Source organism: Schistocerca piceifrons, chromosome 2 (genome assembly GCF_021461385.2).
Source record: "Schistocerca piceifrons isolate TAMUIC-IGC-003096 chromosome 2, iqSchPice1.1, whole genome shotgun sequence".
Lineage (NCBI taxonomy): Eukaryota > Metazoa > Arthropoda > Insecta > Orthoptera > Acrididae > Schistocerca > Schistocerca piceifrons.
The window spans coordinates 878,873,253-878,894,387 of NC_060139.1; the positions used below are offsets into that span (position 1 = coordinate 878,873,253).

Sequence of the window (21,135 nt, forward strand, 5' to 3'; positions counted from 1 at the left end):
TTGTTTAACACAGCCCAATCAGAATCTCATGGTTTTCTTCCATATGCCCCTGCTCTTTTCCCATTACAGTACCCTCTAATCATTTTCCTTCTTCGTTTTCTTCTTCTTGTTCACGGCCCCTCCCGCCCTCGCTCTTCCCTATATCTTCTGTCGGTCTTCATGCTTTTCGAATGTCAGAAGACTACACCCACAAGGAAGCGGCTCCCGGTGTGCGCCCACCGGCTGTCGTATCCTAGTTACGTCACTGACCGAAGCTTCTCTATAAATCTAAGTTTCGGAGACGTAACTCTGGATACTCTGATTTCACGCACTGGTAGTTTCATTGCCTTTTAACAGGTTTTGTGTACCATTTTCAGGAATGGTATGGCGTTCGATCCTGACGATGGCGCTACTGTTGCTGCTATCGTCCACCAGCGGCAGTCGCGCAACGCCAGAGGAAAACGCAGTCTGCCTGAGGTTGATGGCCAGGCTCGAATCCGTAAGGTGGTGGTGTCGCCAGCCCCGGCTGCCAGGGAACATTGTGAACAGCGTGCGAGCCTGTATACAGCGAAACGAATTCGTGAGGGAACTGCCCAGCGATAATACCACGCATGACGAACTCATAATAGGATTTTCATCGAAGCATCTCCCAGGCGCCCTTATCTCCAGTATCTGGACAACGTGCCACGCAGAGGACGGAGGCTGGTCCAAGGATCCCAAGGCGTACTTCGGAACTGTAACGCTCGAGGGCGAAGCCAGCGGCCAACAGGAATATCGTCTGTGGTACGCCGCTGACAGACACCACCAGTGCTGGGAGAGAACGTACAAGAAGTTCATCCCCGAGATAAAGACAGGACAATTCACGGCAAGTAAATATATATATTAACAAAACATCTTACATTTTCCAGTCCTTGTGCGTACATATTCCTGCACCAGTAACAAGTATTAAGCATTTGATCAGTTTTCCATTCACTAACATTAAGCCCCTAGAATTTCTGTGCTACTCTCACTTTGATCTGCATCTACATGAGCATTCTGCAGTTCACACTTGGTAGAAGGTTCATAAAATTACTTTCATTCAATTGCCCGTCCGTTCCATTCTCGAGTAGAGCATGGGAAAAGTAAATACTTAAATCTTTCGGTGTGATTTGTGATGTTTCTTATATTATTGCGATGGTCATTACTCCCCGCGTACGTGGGATTCAATAAGATATTTCCACATTTGGAGGAGAAAGTTGGTGTTTGAAGCTTCGTGAAAATGTTTCGCCGCCTCCAAAAACACCTTCGTGTAACGATTGCCACCTCAAGTTGTGGATCATAACTGTGATGCTTTCTCCTCTATTTCACGTTAGTGCTATATTAGGTGCGCTGCTTTGAACTTCTTCGATGTCTTTCGTCATTACTATCTTGTAAGGACCCCATACCGCGCAGCTATACTTCAGAAGACGACATGCATGTGTTGTGTAGGCACTTTGCCGGCCGAAGTGGCCGTGCGGTTAAAGGCGCTGCAGTCTGGAACCGCAAGACCGCTACGGTCGCAGGTTCGAATCCTGCCTCGGGCATGGATGTTTGTGATGTCCTTAGGTTAGTTAGGTTTAACTAGTTCTAAGTTCTAGGGGACTAATGACCTCAGAAGTTGAGTCCCATAGTGCTCAGAGCCATTTGAACCATTTTTGTAGTCACTTTCTTGCTTAGATTTGTTGCGTCTTCTAAGTGTTCTGCCAATAAAACGTAGAAGTTGTGCGTTCTTAAAATTTGAAAACAGTGGTTAGGTGTACAGTCAGATTCTTTTGCCTACGACTGAAGCTGATCTTCCAGTTGTGATAACAGTTTCGGCGAGGTAAAAATTTCGAAAGCGGATAGTTCCTTCAGCGGTTAATATTTACAGATTCACAGATTATGTGTGCAAACGGGAACAGTTTACGACTGATGTCTAAAATTAAATAAACAAATTAAATCAAACTAATACCAGAACAAAAATTACGAACCGTATTCTTACGTTAAGTCCGTTTACTGATACAAATATTTTACTTCAACAAAGTTCTTTACTGAACGTCACATAAAACTATTTTCAATAGGGGAATAAATGTGATATATATTTTATAAATAAAGTTCTGTCGACTGTTGTATTTAAAATTTTTTAATGTTGCATCTTCTAAGTGTTCTGCCAATAAAACGTAGAAGTTGTGCGTTCTTAAAATTTGAAAACAGTGGTTAGGTGTACAGTCAGATTCTTTTGCCTACGACTGAAGCTGATCTTCCAGTTGTGATAACAGTTTCGGCGAGGTAAAAATTTCGAAAGCGGATAGTTCCTTCAGCGGTTAATATTTGCAGATTCACAGATTATGTGTGCAAACGGGAACAGTTTACGACTGATGTCTAAAATTAAATAAACAAATTAAATCAAACTAATACCAGAACAAAAATTACGAACCGTATTCTTACGTTAAGTCCGTTTACTGATACAAATATTTTACTTCAACAAAGTTCTTTACTGAACGTCACATAAAACTATTTTCAATAGGGGAATAAATGTGATATATATTTTATAAATAAAGTTCTGTCGACTGTTGTATTTAAAATTTTTTAATGTTGCATCTTCTAAGTGTTCTGCCAATAAAACGTAGAAGTTGTGCGTTCTTAAAATTTGAGGACAGTAGTTAGGTGTACAATCAGATTCTTTTGCCTACGACTGAAGCTGATCTTCCAGTTCTGATAACAATTTCGATGAGGTAAAAATTTAGAAAGCGGATATACATATTCACAGATTATGTGTGCAAACGGGAACAAGGATATAAGATGAACAACATAAGATGAACATCAACAAAAGCAAAACGAGGATAATGGGATGTAATCGAATTAAGTCGGGTGATGCTGAGGGAATTAGATTAGGAAATGAGACACTTAAAGTAGTAATGGAGTTTTGCTATTTGGGGAGCAAAATAACTGATGATGGTCGAAGTAGGGAGGATATAATATATAGACTGGCAATGGCAAGGAAAGCGTTCCTGAAGAAGAGAAATTTGTTAACATCGAGTATAGATTTAAGTGTCAGGAAGTGGTTTCTGAAAGTATTTGTATGGAGTGTAGCAATGTATGGAAGTGAAACATGGACGATAAATAGTTTGGACAAGAAGAGAATAGAAGCTTTTGAAATGTGGTGCTACAGAAGAATGTTGAAGATTAGATGGGTAGGTCACATAACTAATGAGGAAGTATTGAATAGGATTGGGGAGAAGAGGATTTTGTGGCACAACTTGACAAGAAGAAGGGATCGGTTGGTAGGACATTTTCTGAGGCATCAAGGGATCACAAATTTAGCATTGGAGGGCAGCGTGGAGGGTAAAAATCGTAGAGGGAGACCAAGAGATGAATACACTAAGCAGATTCAGAAGGATGTAGGTTGCAGTAAGTACTGGGAGATGAAGAAGCTTGCACAGGGTAGAGTATCATGGAGAGCTGCATCAGACCAGTCTCAGGACTGAAGACAACAACAACAACAATGTTTTTGTTTTCTACGTGTATTTCGGAGCGATAGTTCCATCAACAAATGGTTCAAATGTCTCTGAGCACTATGGGACTTAACATCTGAGGTCATCAGTCCCCTAGAACTTAGAACTACTTAAACCTAACTAACCTAAGGACATCACACACATCCAAGCCCGAGGCAGGATTCGAACCTGCGACCGTAGCAGTCTCGCGGTTCCGGACTGCGCACCTAGAACCGCGAGACCACCGCGGCCGGCAGTTCCATCAACAGGGCATCAAAAGATTCACTTGTAGTTTTTCGTAATGACCTAGCTTAGCGATCACGCCTGATGGAGGTTATGTTGTTAAAACAGAAAACGTATCAGCGCTCATAAATAAAAGCTACAGAGCTACACTAAACTCTCGCTAGTAAGGCCCTCAGTAGTCCGGTCTCTCAGTGATTCGGCACACTTCCAGCCTATAGTCGTTCGATCTGAAATGACACCTACAATAATGAAATTTCGTCTGCAACAATGTTGTTAGTTAATGTTCAACATTCCCGTACACTTTGAAATTGTGGATTTCCTTACAGATCGTTATCATGGCTTCTAAAGGGAAACATGTTATGCAGGACCGCAAGCAGAAACTCGAAATTAGATATAAGCTGAACTCAGGTTCTTCGCAGAAAACCATTGTTGCTGGGAATAGTGTTGGACGAGCAGCTATTTATGACCAAACTTCAGCAGAAAAGAGGTAATCACAAGCTCGCAGGGAAGTTACGAAAAGCTGATAAAGAAGAGGACATAGGAGGAGGGAACATGAGGATATCTCAGACTGCTGGTGCTGAAGCTGGAAACGTCTTCCTGCAGTACATTAGGCAAAAATCAGAAACTTGGCAGGACCTATGAAATGCTTGTAAAGCCGTTCTGTGATAAAGCGTACTGCCGTCGCTAACGTCGTGGAGACAACTAAAACTTTGTGACATGTTTCAGAGTGAATGTCGAGTGATATTAATGTGCATGTACACACTCAAGGACTAACTTTTTTTTAAAAATGGCTGTATCTTTTGATTTGATAAAGTACAATCCCTATGTGTTTTTACTAAATTTTAGACACTCTCAACAATCCGGCAGTTCCGCTAATCCGGCACCCATACGTGCAAGGAATGGCCGGTTTAGCAAGAGTCCAGTGTACTACATTACCCGCCTGTTGCGAGAATACATTTTGCACTTGTATCGATAACAAGCTGAAGTACGAATGCGTTTAAAATAAACAGATAAACGTCTTGTGTGGCCACACGTATGAGGTTAAAGTAGTTCTACACTCCTGGAAATTGAAATAAGAACACCGTGAATTCATTGTCCCAGGAAGGGGAAACTTTATTGACACATTCCTGGGGTCAGATACATCACATGATCACACTGACAGAACCACAGGCACATAGACACAGGCAAAAGAGCATGCACAATGTCGGCACTAGTACAGTGTATATCCACCTTTCGCAGCAATGCAGGCTGCTATTCTCCCATGGAGACGATCGTAGAGATGCTGGATGTAGTCCTGTGGAACGGCTTGCCATGCCATTTCCACCTGGCGCCTCAGTTGGACCAGCGTTCGTGCTGGACGTGCAGACCGCGTGAGACGACGCTTCATCCAGTCCCAAACATGCTCAATGGGGGATAGATCCGGAGATCTTGCTGGCCAGGGTAGTTGACTTACACCTTCTAGAGCACGTTGGGTGGCACGGGATACATGCGGACGTGCATTGTCCTGTTGGAACAGCAAGTTCCCTTGCCGGTCTAGGAATGGTAGAACGATGGGTTCGATGACGGTTTGGATGTACCGTGCCCTATTCAGTGTCCCCTCGACGATCACCAGTGGTGTACGGCCAGTGTAGGAGATCGCTCCCCACACCATGATGCCGGGTGTTGGCCCTGTGTGCCTCGGTCGTATGCAGTCCTGATTGTGGCGCTCACCTGCACGGCGCCAAACACGCATACAACCATCATTGGCACCAAGGCAGAAGCGTCTCTCATCGCTGAAGACGACACGTCTCCATTCGTCCCTCCATTCACGCCTGTCGCGACACCACTGGAGGCGTGCTGCACGATGTTGGGGCGTGAGCGGAAGACGGCCTAACGGTGTGCGGGACCGTAGCCCAGCTTCATGGAGACGGTTGCGAATGGTCCTCGCCGATACCCCAGGAGCAACAGTGTCCCTAATTTGCTGGGAAGTGGCGGTGCGGTCCCCTACGGCACTGCGTAGGATCCTACGGTCTTGGCGTGCATCCGTGCGTCGCTGCGGTCCGGTTCCAGGTCGACGGGCGCGTGCACCTTCCGCCGACCACTGGCGACAACATCGATGTACTGTGGAGACCTCACGCCCCACGTGTTGAGCAATTCGGCGGTACGTCCACCCGGCCTCCCGCATGCCCACTTTACGCCCTCGCTCAAAGTCCGTCAACTGCACATACGGTTCACGTCCACGCTGTCGCGGCATGCTACCAGTGTTAAAGACTGCGATGGAGCTCCGTATGCCACGGCAAACTGGCTGACACTGACGGCGGCGGTGCACAAATGCTGCGCAGCTAGCGCCATTCGACGGCCAACGCTGCGGTTCCTGGTGTGTCCGCTGTGCCGTGCGTGTGATCATTGCTTGTACAGCCCTGTCGCAGTGTCCGGAGCAAGTATGGTGGGTCTGACACACCGGTGTCAATGTGTTCTTTTTTCCATTTCCAGGAGTGTAGTTCTGAGATCGATTCGCAGAAGACGTTACTCACGTATGTTTTGTAGTGGCCAGGCTTGAGACCTATACTGTGTGGAGTGTAGGGGAGCAAGCCAGTTGGCGCGCTCGGCTCAAATGACGCAACATTACTGGAACAAGAATTTATCCATTAAAATTTACAATTTTTTTTTTCTCTTCTGAGTCGGCGCTACACTGGCGCCGGTGCTGCGTCGCAGCCTCGGTAGTTGGTGATGCTTGTCTCAGCGAATTCTGGCGGACGTCGACCTAAGCGTGAGACTTCCGTTATAACGGCGTAATACAGGTGACAGGCCTTATAGGCGAACGTCGTTACCCGTATGATAGGCTAGGCTGACTAGGACCGAAGCTCCATATTAGCGAATACTCTCGTTGACGTCGAAGGGGTTATAATCTGGTAACCTCTCAGCATCTCTGCATGGCGTGTAAGTGACCCACAGAATAGCCCTTTCACCAAGGAAGGCATGGGATGTCAATGATCTCCTACAGATACCAGCTGGAAGTCAGCAGCTGTTGGCGTATTTCCCGAGTACTGTGACAGGAGTACAGTGCGTCAAGCAACTCAGAAAGCCATAGGTAGAAGTCTCGCAATCTGCTATCACTGACTGCGAGGTCAGCAGGTCACAGCATCAGCGTCTGGTAGGCCAGACAGGTAACAGCCTCGGAGACGGAGGTCATCTTGGCGATGATGATGATGATGATGATGATGATGATGATAATGATAATCATCTTGTGGTTGAAGCTCTTTTTCCCATGATTGCTTCAACAATACATATGCTTTTGGAATGAATTACAGACAATCAAACAAATAGCTGTAGAGAATGGATATGACACAAACACTACAGATGAACGGAACCACAAAATTAAAACAAAATTAAAAAGGACACCCAACACACAAAAACAAAAGCCTACTCATCAACTTACAAACACACAGAACATACATATGAGCACACATGAACAAGAAGCACCCACAACAACAAACAAGTGGTTCACTCTCACCTACAACAACAAAGCAGTCCACAGAATACGCAACATACTCAAAAAACAAGGGCTAAAAATAGCCTACAGGACAGACAACTCAACACAGATAAAGCTAAGGAGAATCAACACAAGCACAGACAAACACAATACATCTGGTATTTACCAACTAACGTGTCAGGACTGTAAATCAGGTTATATAGGACAGAGAAGCAGAAACTTTAATACCAGATACACAGAACACAGAGGAGCATTAAAAAGTAACAGCTGTCATTCCACATTTGCCGAACACCTTACGGGCAAGAAACACAACCCAACAAACATCAATACTGATTTGAAAATTCTCAAATGCAGCAACAGCCCCCCACGAAAACTAATAGTTGAAGAAAATTATCAGATAGAAAAAGCCATAGTGGAAGGAAAACAAGTGATAATTGAATACACAGCTCTCTGCAATGGAGCTCTGTTCTCTGCCCTCAAAGAATTGTTAGACGAGAGCAACCTATTGAGCTCTCACCCCCACCCCACCTCCAACCCCACCCCACACACACAAAAAAATCCTCAAACCTACTGTCACACACACTCTTTCTCTCTCTCTCTCTCTCTCTCTCTCTCTCTCTCTCTCTCCTTTTCACACACACATACACAAAAGTAATAATAATAATAAGGATGATGAAAAATCCACAAATCTACTCTCTCTCTCTCTCCTTGACACAAACACACACACAGACACAGAATGCACAGATACTTCTGAAAGATTCAGAACAACTGCCAGGAACACCTTCAACTGTTCTCCCGTCAGCCATCTTGTTTTTACACTTTCAATTTTTCAGCTGTCCACCATGTTTGTTTTTACAGCTGGTAAACAGTGAAACAATGACAGTGACAGCTCAATATATAGTGTTTGACAATGATGAAAATGTGGAAAAAGAAAATGTAAGTGAAACTTCGCTTAGATAATTTGTCTACTTTAAGGTGTAAGTAGTTGCCGATGACAAACTGTGAAACAAAACAGTCACTGTAGAAACATAATATATCAGGAAAACCACACCATGTGGTAAAAAGGTATGAATTCATAATTTTATGTGTTTTTTTCAAATACCTGTAATTACTATTCAAAATCATATATTTACATGTACACAAACAGTAAAGAACATTCTTTATTTTTAACAACCATAAAAATGAAAGCTCAATGAAGATGCTGCAACTGCAGTGACACATGTTTGGGTTAAAAAAACAAAATTGCGTTTTGCTAAGGGTGGACCCTACCCAAAAACATACGTATTGATCATGATGATGTTTACGGCTTATGGGCACGCAGCGGCGCAGCACTGGTTCAATCTCGAAGATGGTGAAATGCAACGCAATGACTGAACCCAAAGACTCCGAAGCCTGAGTATTTATTATTACTGTATCACGCAGCAACGTTATATCGGGCCGGCAATGACAATGTGGCCTCCTTTTCTGGGATCATCGCCGGTCTTCACCACTCTCTGTTTCGCAAGAATAGTTCTTAGGGCTTCCGTTTGCTACTTTCCCGCCATATCAGCAGGCTGACATGTGTTCTTGTGAAACTTTACTCTCTCTTACGGAATCGAGCTGAGCTGTTACAATGACATGTGGCTTCTGCTCGCTTAGGTTATGTTGCAGAGTTTACTATGCAGGATTTTTGCTCGTGCAAGGTTAGCTAATCTCGTCCGGATTTTTCTTTCCCGAAATGTTTGCTTTGTGCCTGTTCGTCGTTTTGATTGCGACTTGGGCCATTTGTCTGGTTTCCCCTGTCTTGGTGCTGGCTGGAGAGGACTTCGAGCAAATTTTACCTTTGTTTATAATACGTTTCTGCTGCTTAAAAGTATTATCAGCTGGGATAGGAGAGTGTAAGAGAAAATTAAGGACCGATTGTCTGGAATACAATGCAAAGTTCTGTAAAGTACGTGTATATCTGGGCTAACTGCCAAAGTCTAAGAGGCGGGCAAGAGATCGCTTCATACGTTACAACAAATCCAATGACTAAACTGTCAATGGCAGTAACACGTATTAGCATATACTACACTGTACAGTCACTGGCGTGCTGACAAAATTTACAAATTACACTCATATTCAGAAAAAATAGAACACCTTGAACGATTACAGGCAGGACGTTCATGTTCTCAGGGCATGTACATTTTTTATTTCATTCATGGCTTTACTCTTAGATTTTTCAAAACTTGGCAAACAGCGCTTAGTCACCTCTAGCACTGAACCATAGTTAGGAAATTGCCGCCAGGCTCCGAACTCCAACGAGAAAGTTTTCCAATATTGGATTATGATGCTGCGAACTTCTATCTCGTTCTATTTTTTTCACGAGTAATAAGATGTTCAGAAGAGTAGAAAAAACGATTCAGATATAGAGCTGATGTGGTCTGCATTTCAGCGTGGTATTAAAAACTTGAAATACTTGTATATCCACATTTCGTCACAAAAAAAGTAAAGCATCCGCAAGGGGAGGAACAAACGAAATGACACTTTACTGGTTGGAAGATATGTGATGTTAACTAATTGACTACAAAATCGAGTCACATTTAGACGGAACTTATATGTCCACGTTTCGTGATGACGTTATATCCAGTCTGGCCTGGATACAGGCACTGATGCGTGTGGGAAGGCAGACCGTTGAATCTTCTCCCGGGGCTAGCTAGCCCACAACACTTGTAACTGCCCCTTGATATACTGGATACTTGCGCTGGTACGGAATTCATGTCCTGGCAGGTCCCACAAAAGTTCTGTCGGGTACATATCTAATGACCTTGCTGGCCCCAGGAGTCGCTAACATCACTCCGACAGTTCATAGAGAAACCTGTCATGAGTGGATGAGCATATACCTGTTGAAAAATGGCACCACAAACATTGTATGAGAGGTAACACATGAGGACACAGGATGACTATCCCGTACCGTTATCATATCAGAGTTTCATCATCCCCCAATCAGCCATTACCTGAAGTCATAAAGTCATAAGCGGTGCCCTCCCTCGCCGCCCCCCCCCCCCACTCCATAAAGCCAGGAATAACACCGCTGTGCTTCACCAAACTACTGGAAGGAAGGGGCCTCTTCCCATGTCGCCGCCATACTCACCGCAGGTTACCGCAGAACCGCGGTTCATCACTGAGCGCTGTGCGACGTAATTAAACGGCAGTCAGTTCTTCACAATCATGTCATCACTCCAAACTAAGCCTAAATGTTGTAGTGTTTACGGTAGCCAACGCATGGGCTGGTACTCCCTCACTCCGGCTGTTGTTTGTCTCTGACAAATAGTGTGGGAGAACATAGGACGTTACTGGGACTCCATTACTTATTCTCGGCTGGCAGGCACCGATGTGAAATCGTTACAATGTGCTTGGTGCACAACACGGCGATCCCCCCCACAGATGTGACGTATCAACACCTGGACGACTAATATAACTACCCTTACGTTTCCATATAGCGCAACATCAGATCACTGTCACATCAGAATGATCCGCAAATTTCGATATTTCACAGTCCGAGCAGCTGACGAAATGGAGACTCACCGTGAGGCCCTTTCAAACTCTCACACGAGAACTCAGCATCTCCGTATCCTTCACAGTGGTGATTCAAACATCTGAAGGCCTTCAAGCCCCTTATAAGACTACCAGGCCTGAAACAACACTAAAATACCAACAACACTAAAGCATTTTGGTGACCGTTCGACCTGTCACAGAGAATTGTAGCTCTGATCATTTAACTACCCGCCAATAGTACGAAGTTGCAGCGACATCCAATGATGTCTTCTCTGTGTTTCACTACCTTTTCCAGGTACCGAATATCACAGTATCACCGCAGGAAATTCACCATAGCACCTGTTCTGAAGAAAAGTAATACAAATACAAGGAACTTGTAAATCAATTACCTCTAATTGCATTTCCAAATCACAGTATCTGTTGCAACAGGAAATGGCGCTGTAATGAGTTCATTTTATTTGAAACACAAGTTCTGATAGTCTCTTCAGACTCTGGCGAGGTTTCGCAATTATTTCTTGGCAAACAGCGAAAAATTCATGAATGTGATTGCGGCGACAAAAACATTCGAAATGTTTTTGCCATAAATAAAATACAACTACACTGCACTTAGCGTAGCCGAGCGTATAATAAGAGTATGATTACGTGTTTGTGTTGTAATGTCCCCTTAGAAAAATTAATTAATTACTGTGCTGATAAACCTCTTACATTATTTGATTTTCAAACAGCTGAGCAGAACTGAATGCACTCAGACATTTCGCTCTTTACCTATTCTGATCAGCACTAAACTGACACACAATATTTTTAGCGCAACGCAGTCTGACTTTCAAAAATCCCTACAAAAGAATGGTCCTTACTAACATTAACCTATACCTTTCACAAATCACTTACCTCACCAAAAATCTTCGTTACTCGAACTACTGCAATACAGCGAGCGCCACTACTACCAGCTAAATAAAAGACTCAAACTACTGAAGGCACTAACTACTGATAGGCATAGTTAACAAATGAAAGATTTTGATAGAGAACAAACAATGTATTTACCTTACTAGTGTTCAAAAGTCATAATATATATAGCAGTTCATGACATCCAGTCTTACAAATTTCAGAACTCCGCCATTTCTCTCCCCACATCCACCACTGCTGGCGGCTCACCCCCAACTGCGCAACGCTACGCGATGTTAACATCCAGCTGCCCAACACTACAATGGCAGACAACAATGCAAAGTAGCCACAGACTGCACACAGCACAGCCAGTGATTTTCATACAGAGCGCTACGTGGCGTTACCAATAAGAAAACCTAAACAGCCTCCTTACAGTGTGTGTGTGTGTGTGTGTGTGTGTGTGTGTGTGCACGTGTGTATGTATGCGTGCGCGCGCGCGTATGTATCTATTCTATTTTACTGGGAACAGATTACTATTTTAAAATCATTTCAATTTCACTTTTTAATCTGTTACTATCTCTTTTCTTCTTCTTTTTTTTCAATGTTTTGTAACTGTTTAGGAACCATACCTGTACGAGTGCGGCCGATGCACGTTCCACGACAATGATAGTGGCAGTGGAGAAGATAAAGAGAGCGATAAGTAAGTAACCATTTTATTGGCTGTGATCTAGCAACCGTACGCTATTCAATAACAGGGAGTTTACACAGCGACGTCGGTTGTACAAAATTTTGTCAACTAACCACAGTTTCGTCTGCACTAGGGCAATCTTGATCAGAGTAAAAAGCTACATGGAAAACATATTTGACGAGAGCACTTTTGCTCAGACGTTTTAAACCATGGTGTGGTTACATGTTTTCCATGTAACTTTTTATTCTGATGAAGATTGTCTTAGTGCAGTTGAAACCGCGGCCAACTGAAAAAAAAATTGTGCAACCAAAGTCGCTGTTTATACGTTCTGTAATTTAATAGAAAAATTTTTCCCTCCTTATTACATAAAAATGTTAATGTAGAATAAAGCATAAAATGCTATGTAATAATGGGTGAAGCCTTTTCCTAACAGACTTATGTTCACATGGGACACTAATTAGCTAAGTTATCATAATTAAATTCAAAACACTCATCAAAAATAAAAAAGAGCCACAGTCCTAAAATAATAATTTGTCCTTGTACCCACATTGGGAAAAGATTTGTCACATGCAAGAGAAATCATGCTCGTAACATGTAACACCGTCTCGAGCATTGATAACGGCCTTATTTCGACGAAGGACGGAGTTCACCAGTATCTGTCGTATCCCATATCCAGATGAAAACGTTATTAGATCCCAAAGAGCTACCAGACTGCGTTGGTGTCAAGTGCTGCGTTTCATCCACTGTTCAGAATTGCAACAGATCTTTTCTTCTGGAATAAGGTCAGACGATTCAGCTGGACAGTAGAGAAGCATTAGTGTGCCTGAGTGTTCATACGACTAGAAAAGTGTGTGTTAAGCCTTGTAATGACGGCTGTTTCCATCTTAGAGGAATGTCAACAGCATACTCATAATGGTAATGTTCACTGAGATGACAAAAGTCATGGGATACTGTGCGCCGGGGCAGCATTTCGTCCGCGAGCTGGCTTCTTGTCTTTTGTCCCATAAATGTTCCATGGGATGCATGTCGAGCGATCTGCATGGCCATATCATTCGCTCAAATTGTGCTCAATATTCTTCGAACCAATCGCGAACGACTGTGGCCAGCTAACATGGCTCATTGTCATCCATAAAAATTCTATCTTTGTCTTGGAACATGACGTCCATGAATGGCTGCAAATGGTCCAGATAGCCGAACATAACGATTTCCAGTCAACGATAGGTTCAGTCCGACGACACGATCCATTCCACTCCATGTAAACAAAGCCCACACCATAATGGGACCACCACCAGATAGCAGACTGCCTTGTTGACAACCATGGGCCATGGCTTCGTGGGGTCTACGCCACACTGGAACCGTACTATCAGCTTTAACCAACTGAAATCTAGTTATATTTGGCCCAGCCGATATGGTCACGTGCTCAGGAGAGGCGCTGCAGGCGATGCCGTGCTGTCAACAAAGACACTCGCGTCGGTCGTCTGCTGCCATACCCATTAGCGCCAAATTTCGAACCAAGGATATTTTCGTCGTTCGTTCCACATTTGTTTCTGGGATTATTTCACGCTGCGTTGATTGTGTGTTTTCACTGACGAATCTATGCAAATGCCGCTGCTCTCGGTCGTTAAGTGAAGCCTTCTCAGGCTTTAGTCCAAGAGGGGCTGTGAGAGCTCGTAGTAAGCTGATTGTATCGGGAGTTTTGAATCACTTTGGAGCTCCAAGTACCATGGTACGCGTGTAGCAAATATACAGTTTCTTTTTAAGTTTAATTGTATAGACCAAACACCCTGAAGTCTGAATGCCGGCTTTGTTGATTTTAAAAACAAACTGTCCATTGCTATTTTAAAATCCTTGAAATCACGGTGGGTGAATATATAAAAAACAAATGGATATGGACATGCTTGGGCCTTCAGGAGCCTTTCATCCAAGGTTTCGGGAAGTTCGGCGATGATAATTATCCTGCGTTGCCCAGAAATAAATGAAAATCCATGGTCCTTTGGTAGATTGCTATGACCACGAACAGGAAATAAGTATGTAACCCTTTTTACAAAAATTTTAAGAATGTGCACTATACAGAAGAGGACGTAAACCATTATTTTATTTTTGTTTTCCCCAGGACAGCTGTCACAACCAGCTCCTCGGTTAACTCTGAGTGTGAGATGCCGTTTATGAAATGCAGCAGAATCCCATTGGACTCTTCTTCCCCTCAGTTTCCAAATATCTGTGTATTTCCACATTTACTGTTTTCAAAGACATAATGCCACAACTGTCAGATGTAGTATACAACACTCATTGGTAGATATGAGGAGGAGATGAATTTTGTATATAAGCAAGTAAGATGCAGTTAACTTTTCCCTATTTGGCTTTCAGAACGAACTTTATCTTTCCATCAAAGAATGCCTGCACCGCTCTGAGGTGAACGGCTTTATGTACCTCAAAACGTTTTCTCTCCGTATCTTCTTATCTGTGTTTATTTCTTGCTAAAGCGAATCCCCCATTCGAATCTGCGGGAGGCGACTGCCAAGGGGGAGGTTACCATGAGAAAAAGATTGAATAATCCACGAAATGAAATGAAATGTCGTGTGACGAGGTCCTCCCGTCGGGTAGACCGCTCTCGCCTGGTGCAAGTCTTTCGATCTGACGCCACTTCTGCGATTTTCGTGTCGATGGGGATGAAATTATGATGATTAGGACATCACAACACCCAGTCCCTGAGCGGAGAAAATCTCCGACCCAGCCAGGAATCGAACCCGGGCTCTTTGGATTGACAGTCTGTCGCGCTGACCACTCAGCTACCGGGGGCGAACATCCACGACATGATAACATTCCACGAGTCGGAGCGTGGAATGTCAAAAGCTTGAACGTGGTAGGGAAACTAGAAAATCGGAAAAGGGAAGTGCAAAGACTCAATCTAGATATAGTAGGGGTCAGTGAAGTGAAGTGGAAAGAAGACAAGGATTTCTGGTCAGATGAATACAGGGTAATATCAACAGCAGCAGAGAATGGTATAACGGGAGTGGGATTCGTTATGACTAGGAAGATAGGGCAGATAGTTTGTTACTGTGAGCAGTTCAGTGATAGGGTTAGTCTTATTAGAGTCGACAGCAAACCAACACCGACAACAATAGTTGGTATACATGCCGACATCGCAAGCTGAAGATGAAGAGATAATGAAGGTGTATGAGGATATTGAGATGGTAATACAGTATGTAAAGGGATATGAAAATCTAATAGTCATGAGGGACTGGAATGCAGCTGTAGGGGAAGGAGTAGAAGAAAAGATTACAGGAGAATATGGGCTTGGGGTAAGGAATGAGAGAGGAGAAAGATTAATTGAGTTCTGTAATAAACTTCAGCTAGTAATAGAGAATGCTCTGTTCAGGAATCACAAGAGGAGGAGGTATACTTGGAAAAGGCCGGATGACACGGGAAGATTTCGGTTAGATTACGTCATGGCCAGACAGATTCCGAAACGAGATACTGGATTGCAAGGCGTACCCAGGAGCAGATATAGACTCAGATCACAACATAGTAGTGATGAAGAGTAGGCTGAAGTTTAAGACATTCGTCAAGAAGAATTAATACGCAAAGAAGAGGGATACGGAAGTACTAAGGAATGACGAGATACGCTTGAAGTTCTCTAACGCTATAGAGACAGCAATAAGGAGTAGCTCAGTAGGCGGTACAGTTGAAGAGGAGTGGACATCGCTAAAAAGGGCGATAACAGAAGTTGGGAAGGAAAACACAGGTACAAAGAAGGTAACAGCGAAGAGACCATCGGTAACAGAAGAAATATTTAAATTGATCGATGAAAGGAAGAAGTACAGACATGTTCCCAGAGACTCAGGAATACCGAAATGCAAGTCGCTGAGGAATTAAATAAATAGGAAGTGCAGGGAAGCTAAGATAAAATGGCTGCATGAAAAATTTGAAGAAATCGAAAAAGAAATGATTGTCGGTAGGACAGACTCAGCATACAGGAAAGTCAAAACATCCCTCTGTGACGTTAAAAGCAAGGATGATAACGTTAGGAGTGCAACGGGAATTCCACTGTTAAATGCAGACGAGAGACCGGATAGGTGGAAAGAATACATTGAAAGTCTCTATGAGGGGTAAGATTTGTCTGATGTGATAGAAGAAGAAACAGTCGATTTAGAAGAGATAGAAGATCCGGTATTAGAATTTAAGAGAGCTTTGGAGGACTTAAGATCAAATAACGCAGGAGGGATAAATAACATTCCATCAGAATTTCTAAAATCGTTGGGGGAAGTGGCAACAAAACGACTATTCACGTTGGTGTGTAGAATGTATGAGTCTGGTGACATACCATCGGACTTTCGGAAAACAACATCTACACAATTCCGAAGACAGCAAGAGCTGACAAGTGCGAGAATTATCGCACAATCAGCTTAACAGCTCATGCATCCAAGTTGCTTAAAAGAATAATATACAGAAGAACGGAAAAGAAAACTGAGGATGCGCTAAATGACGATCAGTTTGGCTTTAGGAAGTAAAGGCACGAGAGAGGCAATTCTGACGTTGCAGTTAGTAATGGAAGCAAGGCTAAAGAAAAATTAAGACACGTTCATAGCATATGCATACCTGCAAAAAGCTTTCGACAATGTAAAATGGTGCAAGATGTTCGAAATTCTAAAAAAAATATGGGTAAGCTATAGGGAGACACGGGTCATATACAATATGTACAACAGCCAAGAGGAAATAATAAGAGTGGACGACCAAGAACGAAGTGCTCGTTTTAAAAAGGGTGTAAGACAAGGATGTAGTCTTTCGCGCCTGCTGTTCAATATGTACAGCGAGGAAGCAATGATGGAAATAAAAGAAAGGTTCAGGAGTGGCAATAAAATTCAAGGTGAAAGGATATCAATGATACGATTCTCTGATGACATTGCTATCCTGAATGAGAATGAAGAAGGGTTACATGATCTGCTGAATGGAATGAACAGTCTAATGGATACAAGGTATTGGATTGGGAGTAAATCGAAGAGAGACGAAGGTAATGAGAAGTAGTAAAAATGAGAACAGCGAGGAACTTAATATAAGGATCGACGGTCATGAAGTAGATGAAGTTAAGGAATTCTTCTACGTAGGCAGTAAAATAACGAGTGACAGACGGAGCAAGGAGGACATCAAAAGCAGACTAGCAATGGCAAAAAGGGCATTCCTGGCCAGGAGAAGTCTAGAAATATCAAATATCGGCCTTAATTTGAGGAAGGAATTTCTGAGAATGTACTTCTGAAGTACAGCATTATATGGTAGTGAAACACGAACTGTGGGAAAATCGGAACGAAGAGAAACGAAGCATTTGAGATGTGGTGCTACACACGAATGTTGAAAATTATGTGGAATGATAAGGTAAGGAGTGAGGAGGTTCTGTGAAGAATCGGAGAGGAAAGGAATATGTGGAAAACACATGGGGCAGGATGACATGACATCTGGTCAAGATATGTTAAGATATTGGTACTAGAGGGAGCTGTACAAGGCAAAAACTGTAGAGGAAGACAAAGATTGGAAAACATCTAGCAAATAATAGTGGGCGTAGGTTGCAAGTGCTACTCTGAAAAAAAAATGTTCAAATGTGTGTGATATCTTATGGGACATAACTGCTAAGGTCATCAGTCCCTAAGCTACTACTACTTAAACTAAATTATCCTAAGGACAAACACACCCACGCATGCCCGAGGGAGGACTCGAACCTCCGCCGCGTTCAGCCGCACAGTTCATGACTGCAGCGCCTAAGACCGCTCGGCTAATCCCGCGCGGCTGCTACTGCTACTCTGAGATGAAGAGGTTAGACAAGAGAGTAATTCGTGGTGGACCGCATCAAACCAGTCATATGACTGATGAACTACCCCACCACCACCACCCCCTCCCCAAAAAAAAAAAAAAAAAAAAAAAAAAAAAAGAATCGCATTCTTTGCAAGTGTGTCAGATGGAGGATATCCGAAATGGTTGTTGATAGTTTTGGAAATATGCAAAGGTTGAAGGGCACATGTCTCCGATAGGCGTTAAGGAAATCCTTGAGAATGAGGTATTCATGAGGTATTCTCGCTAATTGCGGCTGTTGGCATCATACGTGAGTGAGTAACTTGAATTTCGGAGCAGAGAAGGACGTGTTAAGGGCCTCAATAACCTTTAAAAGTTGTTGTAGTGCTTGGCGTGGCAGGTTGTAATGTTTAGGACGACGGTCTGCTGGAGAATTCACACAGTGAATTAAGTTATTTTGCGATCTTGTCAATATATCCCGACAAACACCACGCAAACTTATAAAAACAGTTCCACAAACAGAACATCTTCTACTATTACATGCTCGCTATGGGTGAAAGTCGCGGTCCGAGGTGTCATACCGTTTCCATCCCTGTTCTTGGTCAAAGTTAGCGATAACATGCGTGCCTATCAAACCACTGAGATTAGTATCTTGGGCGTCTTTCGACATCATTTTGTTAAAGACTGCATCGATCTTGCGCTCGGCTTCTTTCCCTACTTTCTCAAAACAGCGGAGCCTAAAACACCTAGGCAAAAACACATAGAAAACAACTTATTATCTTTTTTTAAAAAAAATGGTTCAAATGGCTCTGAGCGCTATGGGACTTAACATCTGAGGTCATCAGTCCCCTAGAACTTTGAACTACTTAAATCTAACGAACCTAAGGACCTCACACACATCCATGCCCGAGGCAGGATTAGAACCTGCGACCGTAGCGGTTGCGCATTTCCATACTGATGCGCCTAGAACCGCTCGGCCACACCGGCCGGCTTATCTTTTAAAGATAAAGTGTTTAGGGATCACATTTTCCCTAGATGGGACAGGTATACCACAATCCCAGAAATAACAGGAGGTAGCAATAACCATGATGATAATTAAGGTGGCCATTCGTACGGGTTTTACCGGTACAGTACCGGTTCTTTGGTCACTGTCTGGTTTAGTTGTGAAATAAAACCAATACGCTTGTGAAATGGAAAAATAGTAGGAACCATTAAAGCATCAAATATACATTTTGTTTCGCAAACTTACTTTTATTATGTAAATAAAAGAAGTACATTTTATGGCGTTCTTTCTCTTAAATATAGAAGAATGGTAAAGACAAATAGAAATAAAACTGATGTCTGAGCTATTTCAAATGTACTAGCTTTAGATTTTTAGAAATGGTCACCTTATGATAATATGTGCGATACCAAACAGTAAATACGTGATACTACAAACCTGCAGTCCTCTCCAGTCATGCGAATTTCCCGGCTTGATGAATGTGTTCTCGACCACGCACTTTGGCATCACGAACTTGATCATCCTTTTTCCTCTTCCTTGTTCTTTTCACGTCAACTCTGTGTGCACATTAACGTAAAAACTTGAGGAGTATAACCTAGAAGAACGAGAACGGTTGTAAACAAAGTGTAGCGATCCAGTGGTTTCTCTGGAGTTGAGCTGAGCATCAACAACTAGTGGTTTTCTTGCCAGTAATAGTCCAGACATGTAGGGATTTTGCAGAGTCTCCATATGTTTCTAGGCTTATGCACTACAACTTAACTTGATTTGACAGAAGCAATTGTGCAACCACGAGCACAATGCGTGATGGCGCCTCTAAACCTCATTTTTCGATTTTTTTGACTAGTGGGGTTTTGCTACCAACCCTTAACACACACACATTATTTTAACGGAAGACATTGCAATATCTTCATAACTACATATCGGATATAAAAAAGTTCTCACTCCAATTCGTTTGTCTCGGAGTGATACCACATTCCAGCTGCCACCCCACCCCATGCGTGGGTGTTGGAGTGTCCTTAAAATCTTCAATGCGGACCGCCCTTTTATATTGCAGATTACGATTCTACGGCAAAATCTACAAAAGTATTGCCTTAAGCATTTTTCTTCGTTTCGACACATATGACTCTGTAATCGGAGGAATAGAAATGGGTACACCATTTACGACATGCTGGTCAACGATCCTTGAATATCCAATGACACGTTGGAACCCATCTCCATGCTACGAGGGTAGGACAGGCAAGTATTTAATAACTTCTAATTGGGAACCCCAATCGCGACGTTGTATTCCTCCGACATATCGAACAGGGGACTACTCTATTATAACAGGCAGCACTCTGTGATTGCAGCACTCGTATCGTGCAGACGTAGAACAGGTAGCGCTCTAAACATCACAGTACTTGCGCAGTGTATATTCTGTGCGCTCCTACCAATGACTTGGAGAACAGATGTGCAAGTGGACGATGAATGTTACAGCCACAGAAGAGAACATTGAAATGATTCTGATTTACAGTGAATGTAGGAGAAATGTTGAGGCTGCTGTCGTCTCGTTTGCCGAGCGTTTTCTTGTTCCTTCTTTTACACAACTGTGAACGCCTTTACGTCTGATGGCAGCGTACGGACAGGCAAAAGGAAACGAAGCAAACGTGATACAGGAGAAGCTAATAAAATAGCTCTACTAGCGGCAGTGCACCACTACACATGGATAAGCACCCGTAAATTACACCGCGATTCCTTTACTTCCGTAGGTAGTATTGACACAATACTGCATCGTCATAATTATCATCCAGATGTGTCACTGCATCAAAAAGTTCTTGGCGCCGATTTCCATAACCGGGTAGTGTTTTGTGAATTGGCACGTCTTTACGGAGGTACTATTTTCCGATGAGTCTACTTCCACAAATCCTCATGGTCGTATCGTGCTTTACTGGGGTGTAGACAATCCCCAATGGTTACGGCAAGTTGACCATCAACTACCTTGGTCGATTAACGTATGGTTTCTCATCACGGGGAACAAACTCATTGATCGCATTTTATCGAAGGCACTTTGAATGGATGCAAGTATCGAATGGTTTTGGAACGGGAA

The 21,135-nt window shown here is 43.1% G+C and overlaps 1 protein-coding gene across 1 annotated transcript in view; it reads left to right on the top strand.

Annotated features, from left to right (window-relative positions):
* Positions 1-21,135, top strand: part of LOC124775959 — a 211,652-nt gene that overhangs the window by 37,098 nt on the left and 153,419 nt on the right. The window contains exons 2-3 of the mRNA XM_047250801.1: positions 357-844; positions 12,204-12,283. Coding sequence (XP_047106757.1) covers positions 357-844; positions 12,204-12,283 — 568 coding nt within the window. The remainder of the gene's footprint in view (positions 1-356; positions 845-12,203; positions 12,284-21,135) is intronic.